This window comes from Cyanistes caeruleus, chromosome 5, assembly GCF_971803275.1.
Source record: "Cyanistes caeruleus chromosome 5, bCyaCae1.hap1.1, whole genome shotgun sequence".
In the NCBI taxonomy this organism is placed as follows: Eukaryota; Metazoa; Chordata; class Aves; order Passeriformes; family Paridae; genus Cyanistes; species Cyanistes caeruleus.
The window spans coordinates 50,774,490-50,794,013 of NC_141705.1; the positions used below are offsets into that span (position 1 = coordinate 50,774,490).

Here is a 19,524-nt window from a genome sequence, read left to right on the forward strand (position 1 = left end):
GTGAGTCAGACCTAATACTCATTATAAAATGAGACACCAAGGACAGGAGAATTTTTAAATCTATATGAAGGGGGGGATGGGAAATAAAAAAGAAGAAAAATGGTGAACGTATGTTCTTTCCATAAGCAGTTTAGGAGGTCCACAAAATGGTTTGCTCTGTGAGGTATTCCCATCACTGATGGACATGCAGTTTACCTTTATATAGCTGCATGTACCATATTACCTTCTTCCCCTCTCTCCTTCATCTGTCCCTGTTCCTTCTTGTCTTTCTGAAAAGCACAGGCTGGAGGGGGACTCATGCCCCTTGCAATTCTGGACACAGCCTGCACAGGGAAGTCTCAGGTTTGGGGAGGGAGCCATCTGACATTTCATCTTCATGAAGACTGGCAGGGAGGAGATAGCCAGCCAGTATTTTCGGTTGGATGTTCCGTGGCGTTTTATTGACCAGCATCAGCATCCCTCACTGGGTATAATGATAACTGTGTCAGAGGCAGAAAGGGGAGATTGAGTGAGGCCTTCAGAACTGCCAGCTCACCGCTGGTGGGTCTGTCAGGAGTTAATGTCCCCCACCCTTTTACTGCTCAGAGCCTCTTAGATGTTCCTGTGCTCTGATGGCAGGTGGGGAGGGAGATGGGGAGAGGGTTATTCTCCACTGAATCTGCTGCTTTCTGATGTGGAAGACTTCCTCTGCACAAAGGGGCAGAGGGGTTGTAAAAGAGGATTAGTGAAGAGAGAGGAAGAAAGAGAACTACGCACGTTTGGTGCTTTCAGTCTTGCCTCCTGCGCGATGAATTCTCTTCCTCCTTCTCCAGACTCCTTTCATTGACTTAATTCTTTACCAGCAGCACCAGAGAGGTGCTGAGATTCCTAATGTGACTAGCATGTGTCCATGTTTGCCCAAAACTTCACCATTTCACAGCTGCCCTGCCCCATGTCCGAGCTCCCACGTCCTCTCCAAAGCAAGCACTGCACGGATTCATGTACTACTGACAGAGGAAATCAAGCATAGCTTGGCACCTTCATTAGCAGTCTTAGCAGGAGTCAGAGTACAAACAAAGAGGTGCAGGCTGTACTTGTATTTAGTCTTTTGCCCTCAGCAGATTTCAAGTTGCTCATCTGAAACAAAAGGTACTGTTTCCTATTTGGATCAGCCTCAGCTGGCAGTAGCTATTGCACGCACCTGATTACACAGTGTGATAAGTCACTTTTGAAAATGTAACCTTGAAGCCTCTGAAGGTTTCTATTATTTCTCTTTATGGTTTTGCAGGCAACTCTACCAAGCACTAACACAAAGCTTTATTGCTGGTATTGCCAATGGTGGTAACAAAGGACTGATCCCAGAATGTGAATGTGCACATCCCTGTCACATCACAGAGAAGAAAGAATGCTGAGGATGTAAAGAACAGTTTCTTCCAGTCTGGAAACAGCAGTGCATCTAAGTCTCAGTTTAGGAATGCTTCTAAGATAACATTTTATTCAAAGAGTATGCACCTTTTTTAATTTTCATGAAGTTTTTGCAAGTGTCTGCCAGCTGAATTTTGTTTCTTTCATTTTCCCTTTACAGATGATGACTTTTTTCATGAGCTTCCAGAAACTTTTCCATCTGATCCTCCAGAGCCATTGCCCCACTTCCTCATTGAACCCGAAGAGGCTTACATTGTGAAGAACAAGCCTGTGAATCTGTACTGCAAAGCAAGCCCAGCCACACAGATCTATTTTAAATGCAACAGCGAGTGGGTTCATCAGAAAGACCATGTGGTGGACGAGAGAGTAGATGAAACCTCTGGTGAGTTTGTATTATGTTGTGAAGGGATGAGAATGAACACCATTAATATCAAGTCCCCTGTTGTAATCTAGCATCTGTTTCATATGGCAGCTGCATTTCTTTACTCCTGTTACAGCTGTGAATTCTCTATCTGGCATTACAAAACGTTCCTGTCGTAGAACAGGGCTGGTGCCTGCATCCAGGTCAGCTCGTGAACAGGAGTGTAGAGCACCCTGACCAAACCAAAAGAACCATGCACAAACAAAATGAAATTCCTGTCTTCATACAGGTCTACTCCCAGTTCACTTCCTCAGTGTCACAAATTCACAGTGGTTGTGCTGTGTTGTTGTCACAGACTGAGAACCACATTCTCCCCAAAGTGTCAAGGAGCAATTGGGTTGTTACTAGAATGATGTTTTCTTGGGGAGAATTGAGAAAAAAAGGAGAAATTTAATCAGTTTTCAGCAAGAAAGAAGGAGAAAGCACACCTGGGCACACTTTAGAGCATTATTGATCCAGAGCAAGCACCTGGCTGTTATTCATTGCACTTCTCTGCCTGCTCTGTAGAGCCTCTAAGAAGGAGAGCTACAGGATCTTAGCATCCTTTCTCAGTCAGTACCAGAAATCCCACTGACATTCATGGAAGTAAAACAGGATCCTCATAGCACAAAGGGAAAAAAAAAAGGGGAGCGGGGGGGTGGGGAGTTGTGGTTAAAAACTTGAGTAATAAAGCAGTGTTTGGGAAGACTGGTAATCAATAGCGCCTGAGACACATGCAAGGAGAGAAGCAGGACTTACTGCTGTTTTGATGGCTCTGAGAAATAACTGGATACCAAGCGAGGAGGTACTTTCCATTTGGGAATTACACCACCACTTGGTCTAATTACTTAGAAAAATAACTCCACCAGATGTCTTGGAGGTCTCTAGTGAACCAGGTTTTATTTGTTTCAGCTCATTTATTTCCACAGCCATCAAAAGCATAAGCTTTTCTTGGTACTCTCACTCAAAAAAGAAAAGGTTGGTGTAGGAAGAAAGACTGTAGAAAAAAAAAAGTCTGTATTAGACTTGGGGGCCTGTGTATTCATTTCTAAAAATTTGCTTTTCCACAAGTTGACTGCAGGAGAAACATTTTAAAAAAAAAAAAGTTCATGTTACTTAATACATCTTCAGGGTTTTTCATTCCATGGGAGCCCAGGGGAATGAAGGTGGGCAAACAGAAGGACACCTATGACCAGGTTAATTTTTTAAGTTTTCATGAACATCACCATTTAGAAACATGAAAGTTTTTCACTACAGGTGAAATATTTGTTCTTTTTTCTCAAAAATCTCATTGTGGGAAAACTTGGTAAACCTATAAAGGAAATTGCATGCTACAAGTGTAAAAAGCAAACCTTTAAAAGAGAAACATCTAAATATTTCAGAGGACAAATATTTTGCATAATAAACATCATCAATTATATGCAAATGAGAACCATTATCAATTAAAGATTAATATCATCTACTGGAGTTCAGTGAGAGGAAGAGGGTGTCGAAAGCTGTGCATGTCAGATTATTAGCACAAGAGCCACAAACTTAGTTGCACTAATAGCCTGTTAAAATAAAACTGCAATCAAAATCCAAATTTGTCATTCAGCCTGGTTGTTGCCAGAATATTGGTTAATGAATGTCACAGCTGCAGTGTTTGTGCACCTTCCTGTAGGCAGGTTTGGAATCTAGGGCTCATAGCACATAAGTGGTATGGAAATGGGTAAAAAATTTAATTGTGGTAAAATAGTACTTACTTTAAACCAGTGGAAGCTCAGGAAAATATATTGGCTGCAGATTAAGCTGCAGAAAAAAAATTGCAGGAGGCAGTGACTGTGAGGGTTCATTCCAGCACACAGAAGGAGATATCAGCTTGGCAGCTTGCACCAGCCAGGCTGGCAAAGCCCTTGGACTCTATTACTTTTGAGACTATTTTGGTTCCTTTTGCTATTTTTGTCTAGCTAGTGCAGTTGTAACCTAGGGCACAGAAGTAATGACTGAGCTGCTCAGAGAGTGATGTAAGGATCCCTCTAGGTCCAAACCTACACTGCTGCTGTTGCTGCCTCCTGACTCGTGGTTAGAGAGGCAGGAGAAACTTCCCACAAACCAGATTAGGTCTAGACTTCCCATAGGTAACCTGGGGCTCAAAGGGATCTGACTTACACAGTGTTTCTGCATGGTCAGTCTTGTAATCCCAGCAACTGAAAGCTGTGTGCTTTCTTCTTTCCTGGTATTTCACTCTTCCTAAGGTCTGCTCTGCCTGCCTATGAAAAGAGGACCATGCTGAAGAGATCTGCTTCTGCTGCTGGGTTTGAACCAGGCTTTCAATTCTTGGCATAGACAAGCAAAGCAAAGGCAAACAGACAATAAAATATGAGAGGAAAAGAGTAAAGGTCACTTGTGCTTTCCTTTCTAAAGGACGAGTAATCAGGAAGAAAGTGAACTAAAATACAGGTGTGATGCTAGTAGTACATCATCTTGGGATTGTAAATGATGCATGAAAGAGAGAAATAGGTTTTGATTTGCAAAAGATTATGTGTTCATGGACTTTGAGCTTGTGCCCAGGAATGAAATCTATGTAGAGATGATGAACTCTTCTTATAAGGCAAATTTGTTTCTGTCATTGAGAAGACCGGAGAAAGCAGCACAGCAATAGCAATGGCACACAAGGTGGAATTTGAGTGCAGCCAAACCTCTCATTGAAGAGAGCTGTTAGATTGAAATGTTGAATATATTAAGAAATTTTAACTTTTAAGGGAGAAAAATAAGCATTCATGTAATTTTTCTCGGTGTCTTTTTCTTTGTGAAAGAGAGAAGGTACAAAATAAGAGTAATAGTTATATATACTTTGCACTCTGGAGTATTTTTAAACAGTGGGTAAAGCAATGCAAAGAACATGCACAGGGACTCTGTGGGAGTTGTTGCCTTCTGGTTGGAGAGGATGAGAACCATAATAGTGACAGGGTGTTCTAGTACCACTTTATTTAATTAAATTAGCCTGAAGAGAGAGCCTTGCAAAATATTTTACACTGATTGAGTCTGAGAAACCTGAGGCTTTACACAGAAGATCATTACATTCTTTTTTTAAATCCTCAGACTCACTGGAATTTTTCTTCTTTATGCAAAAAAGCTAAGGGTTTTCATAAAAAAAAGTCAAATGGGTGCTTTGGAAATGTCTAGTGCAAATCTTTGACTCTTTCATTTCCTATGTATGTGAAATACAAGGCAGGGCATTGTCTTTTTTATGGCTTTATGTCTCTGGAATATTTTTCCATTAATGTAGAAAAGAATAAGAATACTGGTTTTAAAAAACAAAGATGAGAGTTCTTTTGAGAGAACACATTTGATTTTACGGCTGACTGTCATAAAAGATAACAGCAACAAAAATAAAAGAAGCCCTGCGGAACTGATGCTTTTGGGGGCAAGAAAATCCCGTTGTTACAGGGCAGGAAGTTCAATAGCATCAATAATTGTTAGAGCAATTCGTGCACGTTTTCCAAATTACTGTACCTCTGAAACTGACTGTGGCAAAAGATTTTTTTTTACAGGGAGGATGATAAAACACTGAACCAGGTTGCTCAGAGAGGTGATGGATGCCCCATCCCTGGAAACTTCCATGGCTGGGCTGGATGGGGCTCTGAGCAACCTGATCTGGTTAAAGATGTGTCTGCTCATTGCATGGCATTTGGAATAGATGACCTTAAAGCTCCCTTCAAACTCACCCCATTCTCTGATTCTGTGATTTTATTTTGTATGTGTGCTTTTATGGAGAACTATTTTCCAAGACACACACACCAGTTCTGCACTGGTGGGAGAATTGTGAATATATAGAAAATCAGTGTCTTGCACCCCTTTCATTTGTTGAGAGGGATTTAATGCTGCTATATCAAACCCCACATCCCAGTGATGTACAAGAGAAAAGCAGAAAAAAATCTGGAGCTTTTTTTTGACTTTCCAGTTTGCATATGCATTGTGATATTTTCCCCATGACTATTGAGGTAAAATGGTCTATAAACCCCCTCCCTGCCCTCTGCAATGCCAGGGACATATTCCTCTTCTCTCTCCTTCAAGCAAGGAGAAAATGTTTGTGATTCTTTAAGTGCTAATTAAATAGACACATTGGGCAATTCACCCAGCATTATTGTTTGCCCACACTGTCTGTCTTCTTTGGCTGGGATGCACAGGGAGAGGAGATCCTGGGGAGTTTGCTGATGACCCCCTCCTTTTGTCTGATTAAGAGAGTTTATCAAACCACACTTGGAGTGGAGAAATATGCACTTGTTTTTAGAGAGAAACCTGGCTTCTTTTTTCCAGTTTCTTTACATAGCCACCACTGAGATTCTGACACCTATCTCCCACCATTACCTTTCCTAATTAGTAAAATATTTCTGGATGACTTGCAGATTCAGCGAAAGAAGACTGAGCTTTTGATGTAGGGTCAGCATTGATCTGGCAAATAGGATTTTGTTACCTTAAGCAATGGGTTTGGCAGCCTGTTGAGGGAGTAGGTACCCAGCTAGCCAAGCCTTTCATAAATCACCCTCTCAACAGAAAGATCAAGGATTGACATCTGCCCTTTTGCCTTTAAAACAGCTCTTATAGGATCCTGCAACCATGACAGCAGTGGGGAAACCTTCACAGTCACTGTGCTCTTCTGGTACCATGTAGAGAGGCAGGAAAATCACTTCCAGCACAAATTGCTCTGTTGCTTCATCTTCTTGTTTGTGTGTACATCTCATGAAAGCCATTTGTTTTGGTGTTTGTCACACCACATATTAAAAGGCTGCATTGCCTTAATGTCAAAAGTCATTGTTTAAGCTGGGAGTTCTGATTATACAGCAAAGGTCATCATACAACCTCTCATTTTGAGAAGTTGCATTCATTTGTCTTAGTATTTTTTATAAAAAAAGAAAAGCTGTTATTTCCTGGTATTGCATGCCTTTGAATAACAGTGTTGAAGAACTTAATTTGGCAGCCCAAATACAAAATCTCAGTTCCCCCAATCCCCACGTAAGCAGAGCTCAGGGAGAGATGTGGAGGGATAATGTTTTACTCATTTCTTTTACCCCTAGATCTTCCTTTCCTTAGAGCTATTTTCTTTCTCTGCATATTTTTTTCACTTAATCTCTTTTTGACATGCTGCAGCTTCCTAATTCTCTGTATTATTATTTAAGAATCCAAAGGATAAGGAAAAACCTATTTTTTTTAGAAAATGTGGCCAGTGTCCCCATTAACTTCATAAAACATATAGCAAGTGGTGCAGAATCCTGCAGTTAGACTTAGCCTGCAATATTTTGATTCCCTGGGGTAGAATACCTTGGGGTTATGTTAGTAAGGATAGCCACACATCATAAATAAGGACTGCTTTCATTCTGCCATCTGTCAGAAATCATTTTATTTTTTGTTTATCATATGATCAAATCCATTACAGACATCAAGCAACTATATGCAAAATTATTATTTCTCAGCAAAGTATTGCAAATTTTCAGCTCTGCTCCTTCAATACTCTGCCCTAATCCAGCTCGTCTCATGGAAATTTAAAAATATGTCTTGAGTATCTCTTCCCCAAATGCTCCCCGAATGCAATTAATAGTTTTGAGTTGTGGGTTAGAACTGGTACTGCAATCTTCCTTTTTCTTCTGTAATTTGAGGACTGTTCTCTCTCTGGAAGGTTGCTGCAAGTCAAACATGCTTATGTATGTATGGTCTGAAAGGTTGCAGGTGGTGCTGAAAGAAGAACACAACTCTGCTTCTCCAAAGAACTGGAACTGTCTGGGGAAATACAGGCTCTTTACGTCCATAAAACATATGAAGAAACCCATGGGTTTTTTTCCTACTTGAAATTTAAGTTGCAGACATTTTTTGCTGCCACTTGGGGCACCTTCCTTCTGCCTGTCACTCCCTGTGGCCTGACAGACAGCTGTCCTGGGGAAGAGGAGCCCTGTGCCCATCACTGCTGCAGGAGAAGTTCTCTCTTCTCACAGGCTGCATCTTCAAAATCAGCTGCTGGGAATGTGGTTTCCTCTCACCCAGATCAAGGGAATACCCAACAACAAAGCTGCTGCAGACAGTGTTTTCAAACAGACAAAGTTTGCACTTTTATCTTGAGTAATTAGTATATTTGGATAGAAAACATAACCATTTTGGAAGCTTCAGAAGAAACACTGAGAGGCAGAGAATCACCATTTTCTAGGATACACATTTAAAATAGTGGGGGTTTTTTTTGTTCAAATGAGTGGAGAAATTACTAAGGTCAGGGCACACCTGAAGAAGGGAAATAAACTTTTGTAAGCAAGTAAGACCACTGGACTTTCTGGAAGTAAATCTTATAGGCAATAGCAAGCCTCCTACTAAGCCCAGGGAGATTTTATTTTTCTTTAGAGGCCTGCAAAAGACTTGAGGGTTTTTGAGTTAAGAGTTGAGTTTTTTGAGTATAGGATTCACTTACAATATGTGCATAAACATATCAATAATTTTTTATTTAATCAAACTGTTTTATGTGGGGGTTTTGTCCCTCTAAGCCTTTGACCGGATCTTAGACCAAGAAATCGGTTTTTTTGTGTTCATAGCCATTGGGACTTGCCTGTCCTTCTGCTGCTGCTTTCCTTTCCAGCAGCTTTTTCCCTGTGGGGCTGTGTGCCCAGGCACCTTTGCAGGCAGCAGCAGTGGGCATCGTGAACCCTCTGCCCTCCTGTTGCTAAGCTGACTGGGGCAGGTTCTCCCTGCCCTGCTCTATCCTTCAGGGTACTCAGGCATGCTAACAGGGGGCCCAGAAGGAGCTACTCTTCCTGCAAATTTATCCCTCTCTTGCTCCTCCTCTGAGTAATGATGGACCCATGGAAAGGGTCATTTGCCCATTCCAGATTTTCTGTATATTCCCCATGTATCTGTGCAAATCGCTCAGTGTCTCTGGTTTACCTCTGCAAAGTGCTTTGGGACCAAAAGATAAAAGCTTTAGGATATTTATTCATTTCTTATTGCAGCATTAACTTCCTATCTGCAGCTGTTTGCCTAATTGTCCTGGAGGTTTCCTGTGGGCTTCTAGAAAAACAAATCTGAGACAGGAAATAAAGTTACTTAAAATAATTAGAAGAAGAATATGGATGCTTAGTGCATTCATCTGAAGCATTTGAGGACACCCTCCTGAATATTTCCAGCCAAGGTTTTTCTTCATCATCAAATTCTCCTCCAAGGTTTTCCTTCATCAAACCCTTTGTTACAAACTCATAATCTCATTAATTCCCCAAAAGACATCATCTGACATCAGTCCACCCACCACAGCTTCAGACTAGCCACAACTTTGTACAGCAATGCTTCCTATTTCCATCCACGTCCCTCAGCTCCTTTTCAGGCCTTTGTGTGGGATCTGGAGCCCCTGTGGCGAGGGTGGTCTGATGCCTGAAAGGCTCATAAATGTGGTCTTGATTTGGAAGTGAGTCCCAAAGCTCAGTCTCCATCCTGCACCCACGGACCTAAATGGAAAACAGCTGGTTCTTAGATACAGTAATGACAGAAAAGAAGAGCATGGTGGAAAAGAAGAGAGAGCCAAGGTCTTGTGTGCTATCAAACAAAAGTGCTGCAGTTAGTAGCACCCTGGCAGGAACACTTGCATCCTGTAAGTGTGGTTTTTTTCAATTAATTAAATATGAGAATGAGTAGGATTAGTAGAGCTGTAATTTCTTCGCAAAAATACCTGGAAATACTCAGGGAAATGGAAGGTAAAAATTATACCTTACTTTTTCTTCTATGCAAACAAGTTATAGTCTGGTGCAGCCAGATGATCTGGCTGTAGTATAACACTCTTTAGAGACACTGGGGTCTTAATGGCTGTGCTAAACATTGAAGTGTTTTCCACACTCCCTTGATGTCTATCTGAGCTTGTGCCTCAGTTACCTGAGTACTATCTTCTATGTTTTCCTCTATTAGCTCGTTAGGCAGAGAAATCATTGGCTGAAGAATTCCTATTCCTTAAAACCCTTAAAATTACATTAGAGAAATCCTTTCCTTTTAAAATATTTTTATGGATTTTTTTTTTTTTTAGGAAAGAAAAGCATTTGTATGGAGCAAAGCTTTGCACATAGATCAGATTTAGCGAGGCTTTTTTTGCTATGCAGGTAGGGTGCCAAATCATCACTAATGTTGAAGGGAAAGAGAGGTGCCTGTCACACACAGCTCTGACCCATACAGGATCTAATTTTGTGCTGCCTTTGCAGGTTCACTGCCTGTATTCATTTTGTCATTCCCATGCATTCCCAATTTGTACATAAATGAGCAGCATGATGTGATACCAGCAGAGCTGCCATTCACCTGCAAGGTTACGTACACCTCTTTCTCCTCAGGTTTTGTTGGAACTCCTTTCACAATTCCTCATAACTTCTCATCCCCTTCGTACTTTGATTGTAAGAGTAGAAAGTGAGTCTTTTGTCAGACTCTTCTGTGTCTTCTATTCCCTGAATACAAATCTTTAGGCCCTTGCAGCCTCTTCTATTTTTCGCTCCCAGGTTTTGATTCAAAGAGGATCTTGGTTGGTTGATTGCAGTTTTTGGGTTCCTAGTGACTTGTATAATTATGTTTTTGTAATGAGTATGGACGCTGCACCTGAGTTGGTTGCTGCACCCTACTCTAAAAAGGACTGCCAGCCCTGAGGAGCAGCAATGCCTAGAAGTAGATTAGGTTTGCTCTGGGGTTAAGTTTAGTGCTTTTGTTTTTCAACTACGGTGGAAGCCAGTATTGGAATTCAGAGTGATGGGTACCTAGAAGAAAAAGTAAAAGGAGGCATGTACACTTACAGGGATACTTTGGTGGCATTTACTTACATAATTTAAAAGGTCTTGTTTTCATGTCTAAGTCACACAGATCTGCAGAGGAACTTGCTCGAGCCATCGGTGCCCCCCTCTAGCTGAGGAGTGCCATGAACTGCGCTGTACCCAGAAACGTGCGCACCAAAGGACTTCTGTGACCACCAGGCTGCCTTTCTGCACGCCTTCCTGCCATGATTCCTTTGTTCACTACAGACTAAGAAAAACCTCCTGGTGTTCAGGAGCTGGTGTTTTGACTGCTGCCCTGGCACAACCCTGAAAACATGCTGGGTGGGGGAGCAGACAGTAAATTCCCAGAGCTTCATCTCTGTCTGGAGAAAGTCACTTCACTTGACAGCACAGTGGACAAAGCTGCTTTGAAAGCAGCTGCTAGCCTTTTTCTTCCATTCTTTTTAAGGGTTTTTTTTGTTGGTTTTTTTTTTTTTCAAAATACCTGGGTCAGCTGTGAAATGTCATCCCCAGCATGCAGAACAATGGCAAAAAATGATGGGGGTCTTAAACTTCTCCCACAACCTGCTGTTCCCGCACACTGCAGACTAAAAAAAATAGGAAAACAACTGCTGAGGAGGCTCCCCAGTGACCCCTTGTGTCACACTCAAACTGTCCTTGTTCCCACAATAGCTGCACCAGCCACTGAACTGTGTCATTGTATCAAGTTCACAGAAATAAGGCATTTTCACGTTGTCTCTGCTTCTCAAAACCATGCAGAGTGGATGTAGTACATACATACATGTGCAGATACATATTTTATATCTGTAACATGTGTAAGTTGATAAGTCAGTAAAATAAACAACTTGATGTATATTTTTATATATGAATTTACACACAAACACATTCATATCCCTGCCCCCTCTCCACTATGAAAAGGGAATGTAAACATGCTGTTCAAAATTCAGATGTTCTCAGTTGGTTTCCCAGATGTTTGAAGTTCAATAGATTTCTTTTTTTTGTTGTTTTTTCATAATTTCCTCTACTTCTTCTTGTGAAGTGCTAAACAATCATTACTTCTTTTTCCCTGCACATTGAGATTCATCTGTAGGCTCTAAACTGCCTCAAAAGTGCTTCAATTTTGCATGAGCACTAAGCTGGGGACTGGGAAGCATTACCCACTGCTGAAGACCCAGATCATTAAAAAGAGCATGTAAATCCTCTGAACCAGAAATAAAAAGTGCACAGATTTTCTTTGTATAAATCTCAATTGCTGCTTTAAGTAACACATGAACCACTGGCATGTTTTTTTCCTGGCCCCTGAAAAAAACTAAACCAACATCTTTTCTCAGCTGCATGTTCCTCAAATCAAAAGAAGGGAAGATTGGGCTATGACCCAAGAGCTGGAGCTGCTAAGAGCTCATACTCCTGCTTTTCTCTGTGGACAATCTGTCTTCTTTCCACCCCTTGTAAGTAGCACCAGCCAGGCAAGGAATTATTTGGGGATTTCCACCTGGGGTTTCTTGGTATCAGGACGGCTTTTAGATCAAGATGCTTCTAGTCACATTTGTTTCTGCTCCTAGACTTCAGCCTCTGTGAGTTCAGAAATTATGATGCCTGTTGTTAAATGTAAATATATATTTATAGGGAGGTTTTCTTTGGAGTTCTGCTACACTGGAGCTTATTGCTTTTGTTCCAGGAAAAAGGGAAAAAGAATGTGGCAGCTGTAGGCACATATTGTTGTATGTGGAAGAGAGCAATGAATTTTGGAGCAATTTGTACATATTTGCAAAAACTGCTGTCAACCAGAAAATAGCCTTCATTAAAAAACAAAGGGGGAGGTGGTTTTCTTTTATCTCTGAATGGTTTGTAGGCTGAGAACAAGCAATCCAATGCTGTTCTAAGGTATTAAACAGCAGTAGTTCATGGGTGATGTAAAGCACTCAGCTGCTGAGATTGGCTGGGGAGGAGATAGCAGAGGGGCTATTTTACCTTCTTCAAGGGGACAAACCCACAGGGCTGTACCGCCCAGCCCCAGCATGCTGGCAGGGACCAGGGCACACAGTTTGTTTTCCAGCAGCATCCAAGAACTCTGTTTTGAAATCTCCCCTGCATCTTATACAACTTGGTCCTTCAGTTGTTCATGGGAAAAGAACAAAACCTCCTTGTTTTCATGGGAAAAAAACAAAACCCAAACAGAATTCATGTTCTTTAATTCCAGTTCAAAGTAAAATCCCTCTGAAGACAGTCCTTTGTAAAATTTGTGTAAGTCAGTCAGTTAAAAAAATATTAGAAGAGCTGGGATTTTAGCTTAACTCAGTATCATTAGGTGGCAATTGATAACATAGGTAGGTAGGTGATGCAAACCAGTGCAAAATTGACATGGGTTTTAAAGCAATCTTGATTTTATTATGCTGTTGCCTTTACCTGTGTTCATTTGAGTTCAGAATGCATTTTTTTCCTAAAGAGAAAGTTATGAAGAGACCAAAAATAGCTAGAAGCCTTTAATTTGAATATTTAAGCTAATATTTGTGGAAAATTGTTTGTGATCTTCACACAGTTATTTCATATTGCCAGCCAGCCTCAATTTACGTAAAAGCAGTATATTGAGACAAAACCAGGTGTAGGCAGTCACACTGTGAAGGATTACCGGGTGTAAAAGCTGTTTACTCTTTTAAACCATCTCTGGATATCTATCTGTCTATCTGTCTTTTGTTAAGATTACAGGTACTCTATATAGAAAATAAGCTATAGGCAAAGTGTGCCATTCTGCAATCATCTCAGTCCCATTATGGTGCACAGAATGCATTTTTCTCAGCAAGAACTTTAATATTTGAAGTCGTTCTTCTTGTGCATAACCTATTTATTCATTTTTAAACATCAAATTCTATAGCTTAAGTACTTTGATATATTTGAGTGGAATAACTCTCTGACTGTGAGGGATCCATCTCTGCAAGAAGGTAAATAAATTTAAAATCCTGCATAGCACTGATTTTTATCTTTTTTTTTTACCTTTGTAAAAATAAATTCACTTCACCAAGTAAAGAAAACAGATACAGGGTTTTTATACCACCTGTGATGAACAATTAAATAAATTGGACAGGTCATTTCAGACTATCCATAAGTGAAAAGATCATAATTCTTGATTTTGGTCACTTATATTCTGCCATTAAAAGTAAAAGGACAAAGGACTGCAGAAAAAGAAACCAATCTGTTTCCCTTTTATTAAATCTGTTTACAGTCATACCACTTTGACTCATGGTCTTGTCCTCTTTCATGAGGCACAAAACTATGCTACTGTTTTAAGTGTTTTTTTTGGTGAGGCTCTGTTTGAAATCTTAAGACAAATGAGGAGTATGAGGAATATAACTTGATTCTGAAGCAGCATGTGTTTCATAGGTGTGCAGAGGAGCCCCCTACCCCAGAGCTGTTTTGCTGCTGGCTCCCCCAAGCCTCTACTACACCAAACAGAAACACTTTCCCTGCCCTTTGTGTCCCCACTAAGCAGTGGGAAGGGAGATCTGGGGTCTCACCCACTTGGGGGAACCTGGTCTTGTCTAAGCAGGGAGAGAACCAGCAGCACAAAATATCAGATTAGAGAGGATGGTGTGAGAGCTGACTTTCCAAAACTGAATGTGTAAAGGGTTTTAAGTTACCTCTGTGAAAATGGGGTATATTTCCATACTTATTGGCAGTGGCTGTGATATACCTGCCATCTATATGCAGGTATTACTGTAATGTCTTTTTGCAGACCAGTAGGTCATAAAGTTCCATCTCCTTGAGAAATGTGTTCTTTGGTGTATGTGATTACTAATTAATGAAATGCATTTTGGGCAAATGAAAGCACAAAGGCACAGAAACTGTTTGAACTACTTACAGAGAAAATAAACTAAGTATCTATGCACTTTTTTTAGAGTTTGTAAATGCAGTTCAGTCTTGCGACTAAATAGTTCCTGTTTACTGTTCTGCCAGAGGGCTCAAACACGTACCAATGTAGCACTTTCACCAAAATTGCTCTATCAAAGTCCTGAGGAGTATTTTCACCAGTCTTGGGTATTAATATCAAATACCAAACAGTTATGACAGCCAAAATACATCAACAGTTTCTTGGCAGAATGATGCCCTGTGAGGTGTAGGTCTTAACTCTGTGACCTAGACTGACTCCAGGCTGAATAATTACATTTGATTAATTGATAATAATTTTCTGTTTTCTGATGTTTATGGTGGTCATTTATTGTCTTGTGCAGTCTCATATGGTCAGAGAACCTTGAGACATTTTTGTTTCCCCAGAAAGAAACTACTCTGATCAGAAAATCTGTTTCTTTTAAAATCACTGGGAAATTTGCCAGTTACTTCAGGATGCAATATGGAACCCATGAGTTATAACTGCCTTATCAATAATCTGCCATAATATCTACAATTGCATTGCATTTGCATACATTAAAAAAGATAATATTTGTGCCTCTGAAGACCAGGTAATCTACCTCACAGTTTGTACACCAGCTAAGTTAAGCACTTGGGGACCATGTGTATGAAGTGCGTTTTTGCTTGATTGTGTTTCTAAGATACAGTTACAATAAAAGACCATGCATATAGGGCATGATTCCCTCTTTACACTTCCTTTTTCTCAATGAGGGGTAGTAACTTGACTTTTGATGTACACCATGAGCTGGTGCCTCTCCCCATGCTTACTGAGCTGCACACATCATTCGGCAGAATGAGCAAGGTTTCTTCCACCTTTTGCCTCTCTCTGGCCATTAATCCCTCATAACATGCAAATACAGAAATATGTACAGTTCTAGTTCCTTCCTACCCCCTTTCAGAGTCTGAGTTATATTAATCCCAGAAACACATTTATTTAATTGAAATGAATGAGCTGTGCTATTAAGTAGGCAAAAATTGTGATTTACGGATAATTTCTTAATTCACTGGACTGGGATGTAGTTGCAGACCAGTTATGACAAATGTCATGAGCCCTCTTTGCTGCTATCCTCCAACCTGAACTGGACAGAAAACTACTGGGCCAAAAGAAGTGGTTGTCATGCTTTAGGTCCAGCTGGTGACTGAGCCCCACCCAGCCACTCCCTTCCTTCCTCCCCTGGTGGGATGGGGCTGAGAATCCAACAGGTAAAAGCGAGGCTGAGCTTAATAAGGAAACCAGAAACTGCACAAGCAAAGCAAAAATAAAAACAAAGAATTTGTTCAACACTTGATAGGCAGGTGTTCCCAGGAAAGCATGGCTCCATCACAGGTAACTTGGCAGGAAAAATAACACCACTCTGAACATCTTCCTTGTTCTTCTCTCAGCTTTATATGCTGAGCATGTCATCATATGGTCAGGGATATCCTTTTGGTCAGCACTTTGTGGGCTTAGAGAAGGACCCTGACAAGCATTCTGGCTGCCCACATTGCTGTTATTTCCCTTCAGCTATGTTTGTTATTGAATTGCTTGAAATAGGAAGATCCTGACTTCTTGTGGGTTGCTCCACCATCTAAGTGATGATTATGTAATTCTGGATATGTGCAGCTTACACAAGTGTTCAAAAAACCCCCATGCTTATGCTGTGCATCTTCACTTGCTGTATAGTTTAGCCATATGAAGAACTAGACTGAAAAATTCAATATATTTCTAAATAAGAAAGTAAGGTAGAGGATTTACTCTCTGTGAGAAGATGACATTTTATTACTTAGCACAGTGGCAAAGTAGAATTGGCCAGTACCAGGTAGGTTATATGGTGCATACACTATTACTAATTTCTCAGTCTGTCTTGTTCCAAGTATATTTGGGCAAAATACAGGGGCTCATTTTATAAAGCAACTTCTAATTTTGCTCTCAGAGATTGTGCACTCACCCATAATCAAGCAATTTGATAAACAATTGCCTGAATAAGAGGTGCAGCACATCACATTGTCTGGAAATATTGAGACATGGGTTTTTCAGCTTTTTTCTCCTTTTTGTTTATTTTTTTTTTGTTTGTTTGTTTTTTGGGGTTTTTTTTGTTTGATTTTTTTGTTATTTTTTGTTTATGGGTTTTTTTTGTCTTTTCCATTCCTCTAGCTAATGTTCTTTGGTGTAGAGGCAGGTCCAGCAGAGATAAGACAAAGATCTCTGTTTGAAGTCATCATGCAAGGGTTTTCCTGCACTCAGTGCCCCCATGAGATGGATAAGCAATACACTCCTGAATGAAAGCAGAGTGTGCCAGCTCCTCTGTGAATTCTGATGTACAGCAGTGTGTCAGCTGGTAACAAGGCAGTCGCTATCTGAGATATCTCAGCAAAATGCAGTTTTTGCGATATGACCTAGAAAGGGATTTTCTGTTTGGGGTGATGTTGGAATGTGCTAGCAGAAGGAATAAGATTGCAAATTGGTACAACAAGGGAAACATGTCTCCTTGTGCTTGCCCCAGGGTCTGAGGGTGGGTGTATTCCAGCTGGTGAGGGTTTTCTCCTAAATCAGTGTGGCTGTTTGTGCAATAAGGTGCCAGTGGGTTGTGCTGGGAAGCAGCAGTGGAATCAAATCTCTGAGTTCTGGCCATGGATCCTTATAGCCCAGATGATCTTGTGGCACCACCAACTGGTTTGATACATTTTGAACTCTAGGAAAAATAGTTTACCTTAGAGATCAAGACACAATGATGCTTTTTGCTTGTATGCAGAAAGAGGTAGAATTTATTTGCTATGGAAAGAAGGTGTGCATCTCTTTGGTCATGGCACAACTGTTGATACTACTCAAAAAACAAATTTCAAAAAATTTGAATAATCTGAAACCTGTCAGTACTTCACAGCTGTCCCACACACATTACCAGGAGTAGCTTGTTATTTTGAATTAGAAAGCATCTCAGGAGATCAGAGATTAAAAGTTCTGCTGGTGCATTCATAGGGAGCAGCTATTTGTCATATAGTTTTGTATCTTTCACAGACAATCAGAAAATGGCATTTGTGTCCTGAATGTTAAGGCTATTTCATAATCATTATTAACCGGTATGGTCATGATGTGTACGCTTGTTTTGGCCCTTGGGTGACAAAGTTCATTGCTCCATCAAGCTCTGTCATAATCAGCCTTATTATAAAAACATAATATTGTAACCTTCAAAAGCTCCCTGGGCTAGTGCAATAAAAACTGTGGGAATGAGCTGAAGTAATCTTTAGGCTAACAGCAGTTGCAGTGGGAAAATATAACAGTTTTTATGCATGTAATGTACATGCTCCCTCCCACCCTCCTCATGCTCTTCTCACCGGGACAAAAGCTGTCCCTCAGACCCTCTTGGATCCAAATTAGCTCATCAAAGCAGAATAAGTTTATAACACAATATTCACTGCATATCAAATGCCCATGCACTGCTTTGATTTCCATTCTTTGGAGTGCTGTTGCCATATTTTGAGTATTTCATTTCAAGGAGAAGAGCTATTAAGTGTTTCCCCCAAAGAAGCTGATTATTCAATGGCTAAAGATGTCAAGGATAATGAAATAAAAAGGGAGCTGGGCTGTGATAGTCAGGAAAATGCATCTCATTAGAAGGCATTCCCACCAGGGAAGTCTGTGGTGCTACATGCCTTAATTCCTTTCTGCTGCTAGGTTGTTTCCCAAGTTTGGGATGCAGGCAGCATGCAGCCGCAGTGACAGTGCACAACTGTGTGCAAACAGTAATTAATCGTTGGCTCCCTGAATGGAGCCTCTGTGAGGCTGGAGGCAAATCAAAGGCCTGGCCTGGCTTCCAGCGCTTGAGGAACATGCCATGCTGTACAGTTGGGAACATTCACGTTATGAATATCCCCTTGTAAGCCGTGTGGCAGGAGGCTGAGGGTAGCTGGCCTCCGCAGGCTCAGGTCTGTGCTCAGCAGAAGGACCTGCCCTTTGGTGTTTGGTGATGGGGACAAACTGTGCATACTCTGATCCAAGGATAATCCAGTTCAGTTTCCTGGCAGTTCTGGAAAGAAAAAGAAAATCACTGTACATAAGATTTGTATGTGAATTTATGTATTCAAGGCTGTTTGCAAGAGTATGTTTTTGAAATGAAAATGGTGTTCTCTACAGGCAGACATACATTAGAAATTTGTCGATACTTGGGCATCATCAGCAGAGACCAAATATGCTGAGAAATGCTGTAAACATTTTCTCCCACCCCCACCCAGTAATTAAGATCCTTTTGGCCAGGGAGTGCATTTTGAAGCAGAGAAGGGGGTTGTGTCAGTGTGAAACACAGTGGTTGTCATTGGAGGATCTACACATTTTGCCCACGATCCTCATAGTGGTGTCTGAGACACCGCAAAATTTCCTTGCACTTAAAAGCAGCGAAACAGCTTCCCCAGAGAGAGCACTGTGTGGGAAATGTGGGCAAATCTCGGTCTGCTTGGAAGGATGGCAAGCGGGTCACTGTCCTCATGGGTGCAGCTGTGGGTTTGGGGGAGGGCTGTGCTGAGGTGGGTTATAGAGGGCAGGGCCAGAGAGACTGTCAGGCACTGAATTGTGTTTCACTGTGTTACAAAATCCCGTAAAAAATATCCCAGTATCTGCAGCATATGTGACAGCGGTAGTGCCCCTCTTGCAGCTTGCAATAGCCATAGTGCAGCACATGTGCTCCTCACTACAAAGTATCAGGGCATTTTCTGCCATCCTAAAGTCCATTTTCCTGGGCAGCTCAGTGTCACAGTGAACAGCACCTCTCACTGTGCTGTGTCTGTCTAGCAAAAAGAGAAGAAGTACAAAAGGGAATTCATATAAATTGAATGATTATGTGGTTTTATGACATATGAAAATAAAGCTGGTCTGGAATGTCCCTTGACGTAACTTGTCCTAGAGATGTGGTACAATTTAAATTAGCTGAGGTGCAGTTCCTCCAATTTGTCTAAAATACATGCTGTATGTGATAAAAGTCAAAATCTCAGCAATTAGTTTTTCACTCACCCACATCTCTCATTATGCAGATAAAGTGGGAGTTTCTTTCCTTTCCCATCTTTATGACAGTCTGTGTTGCTGAGTAGATATTT

The 19,524-nt window shown here is 40.9% G+C and overlaps 1 protein-coding gene across 2 annotated transcripts in view; it reads left to right on the plus strand.

Annotated features, from left to right (window-relative positions):
- The window catches only part of UNC5C (unc-5 netrin receptor C), a 243,501-nt gene that overhangs the window by 155,147 nt on the left and 68,830 nt on the right, over positions 1–19,524 (plus strand). For both annotated transcript variants that reach the window (XM_023927008.2, XM_023927009.2), the window contains exon 2: positions 1,565–1,786. In XM_023927008.2, coding sequence (XP_023782776.1) covers positions 1,565–1,786 — 222 coding nt within the window. The remainder of the gene's footprint in view (positions 1–1,564; positions 1,787–19,524) is intronic.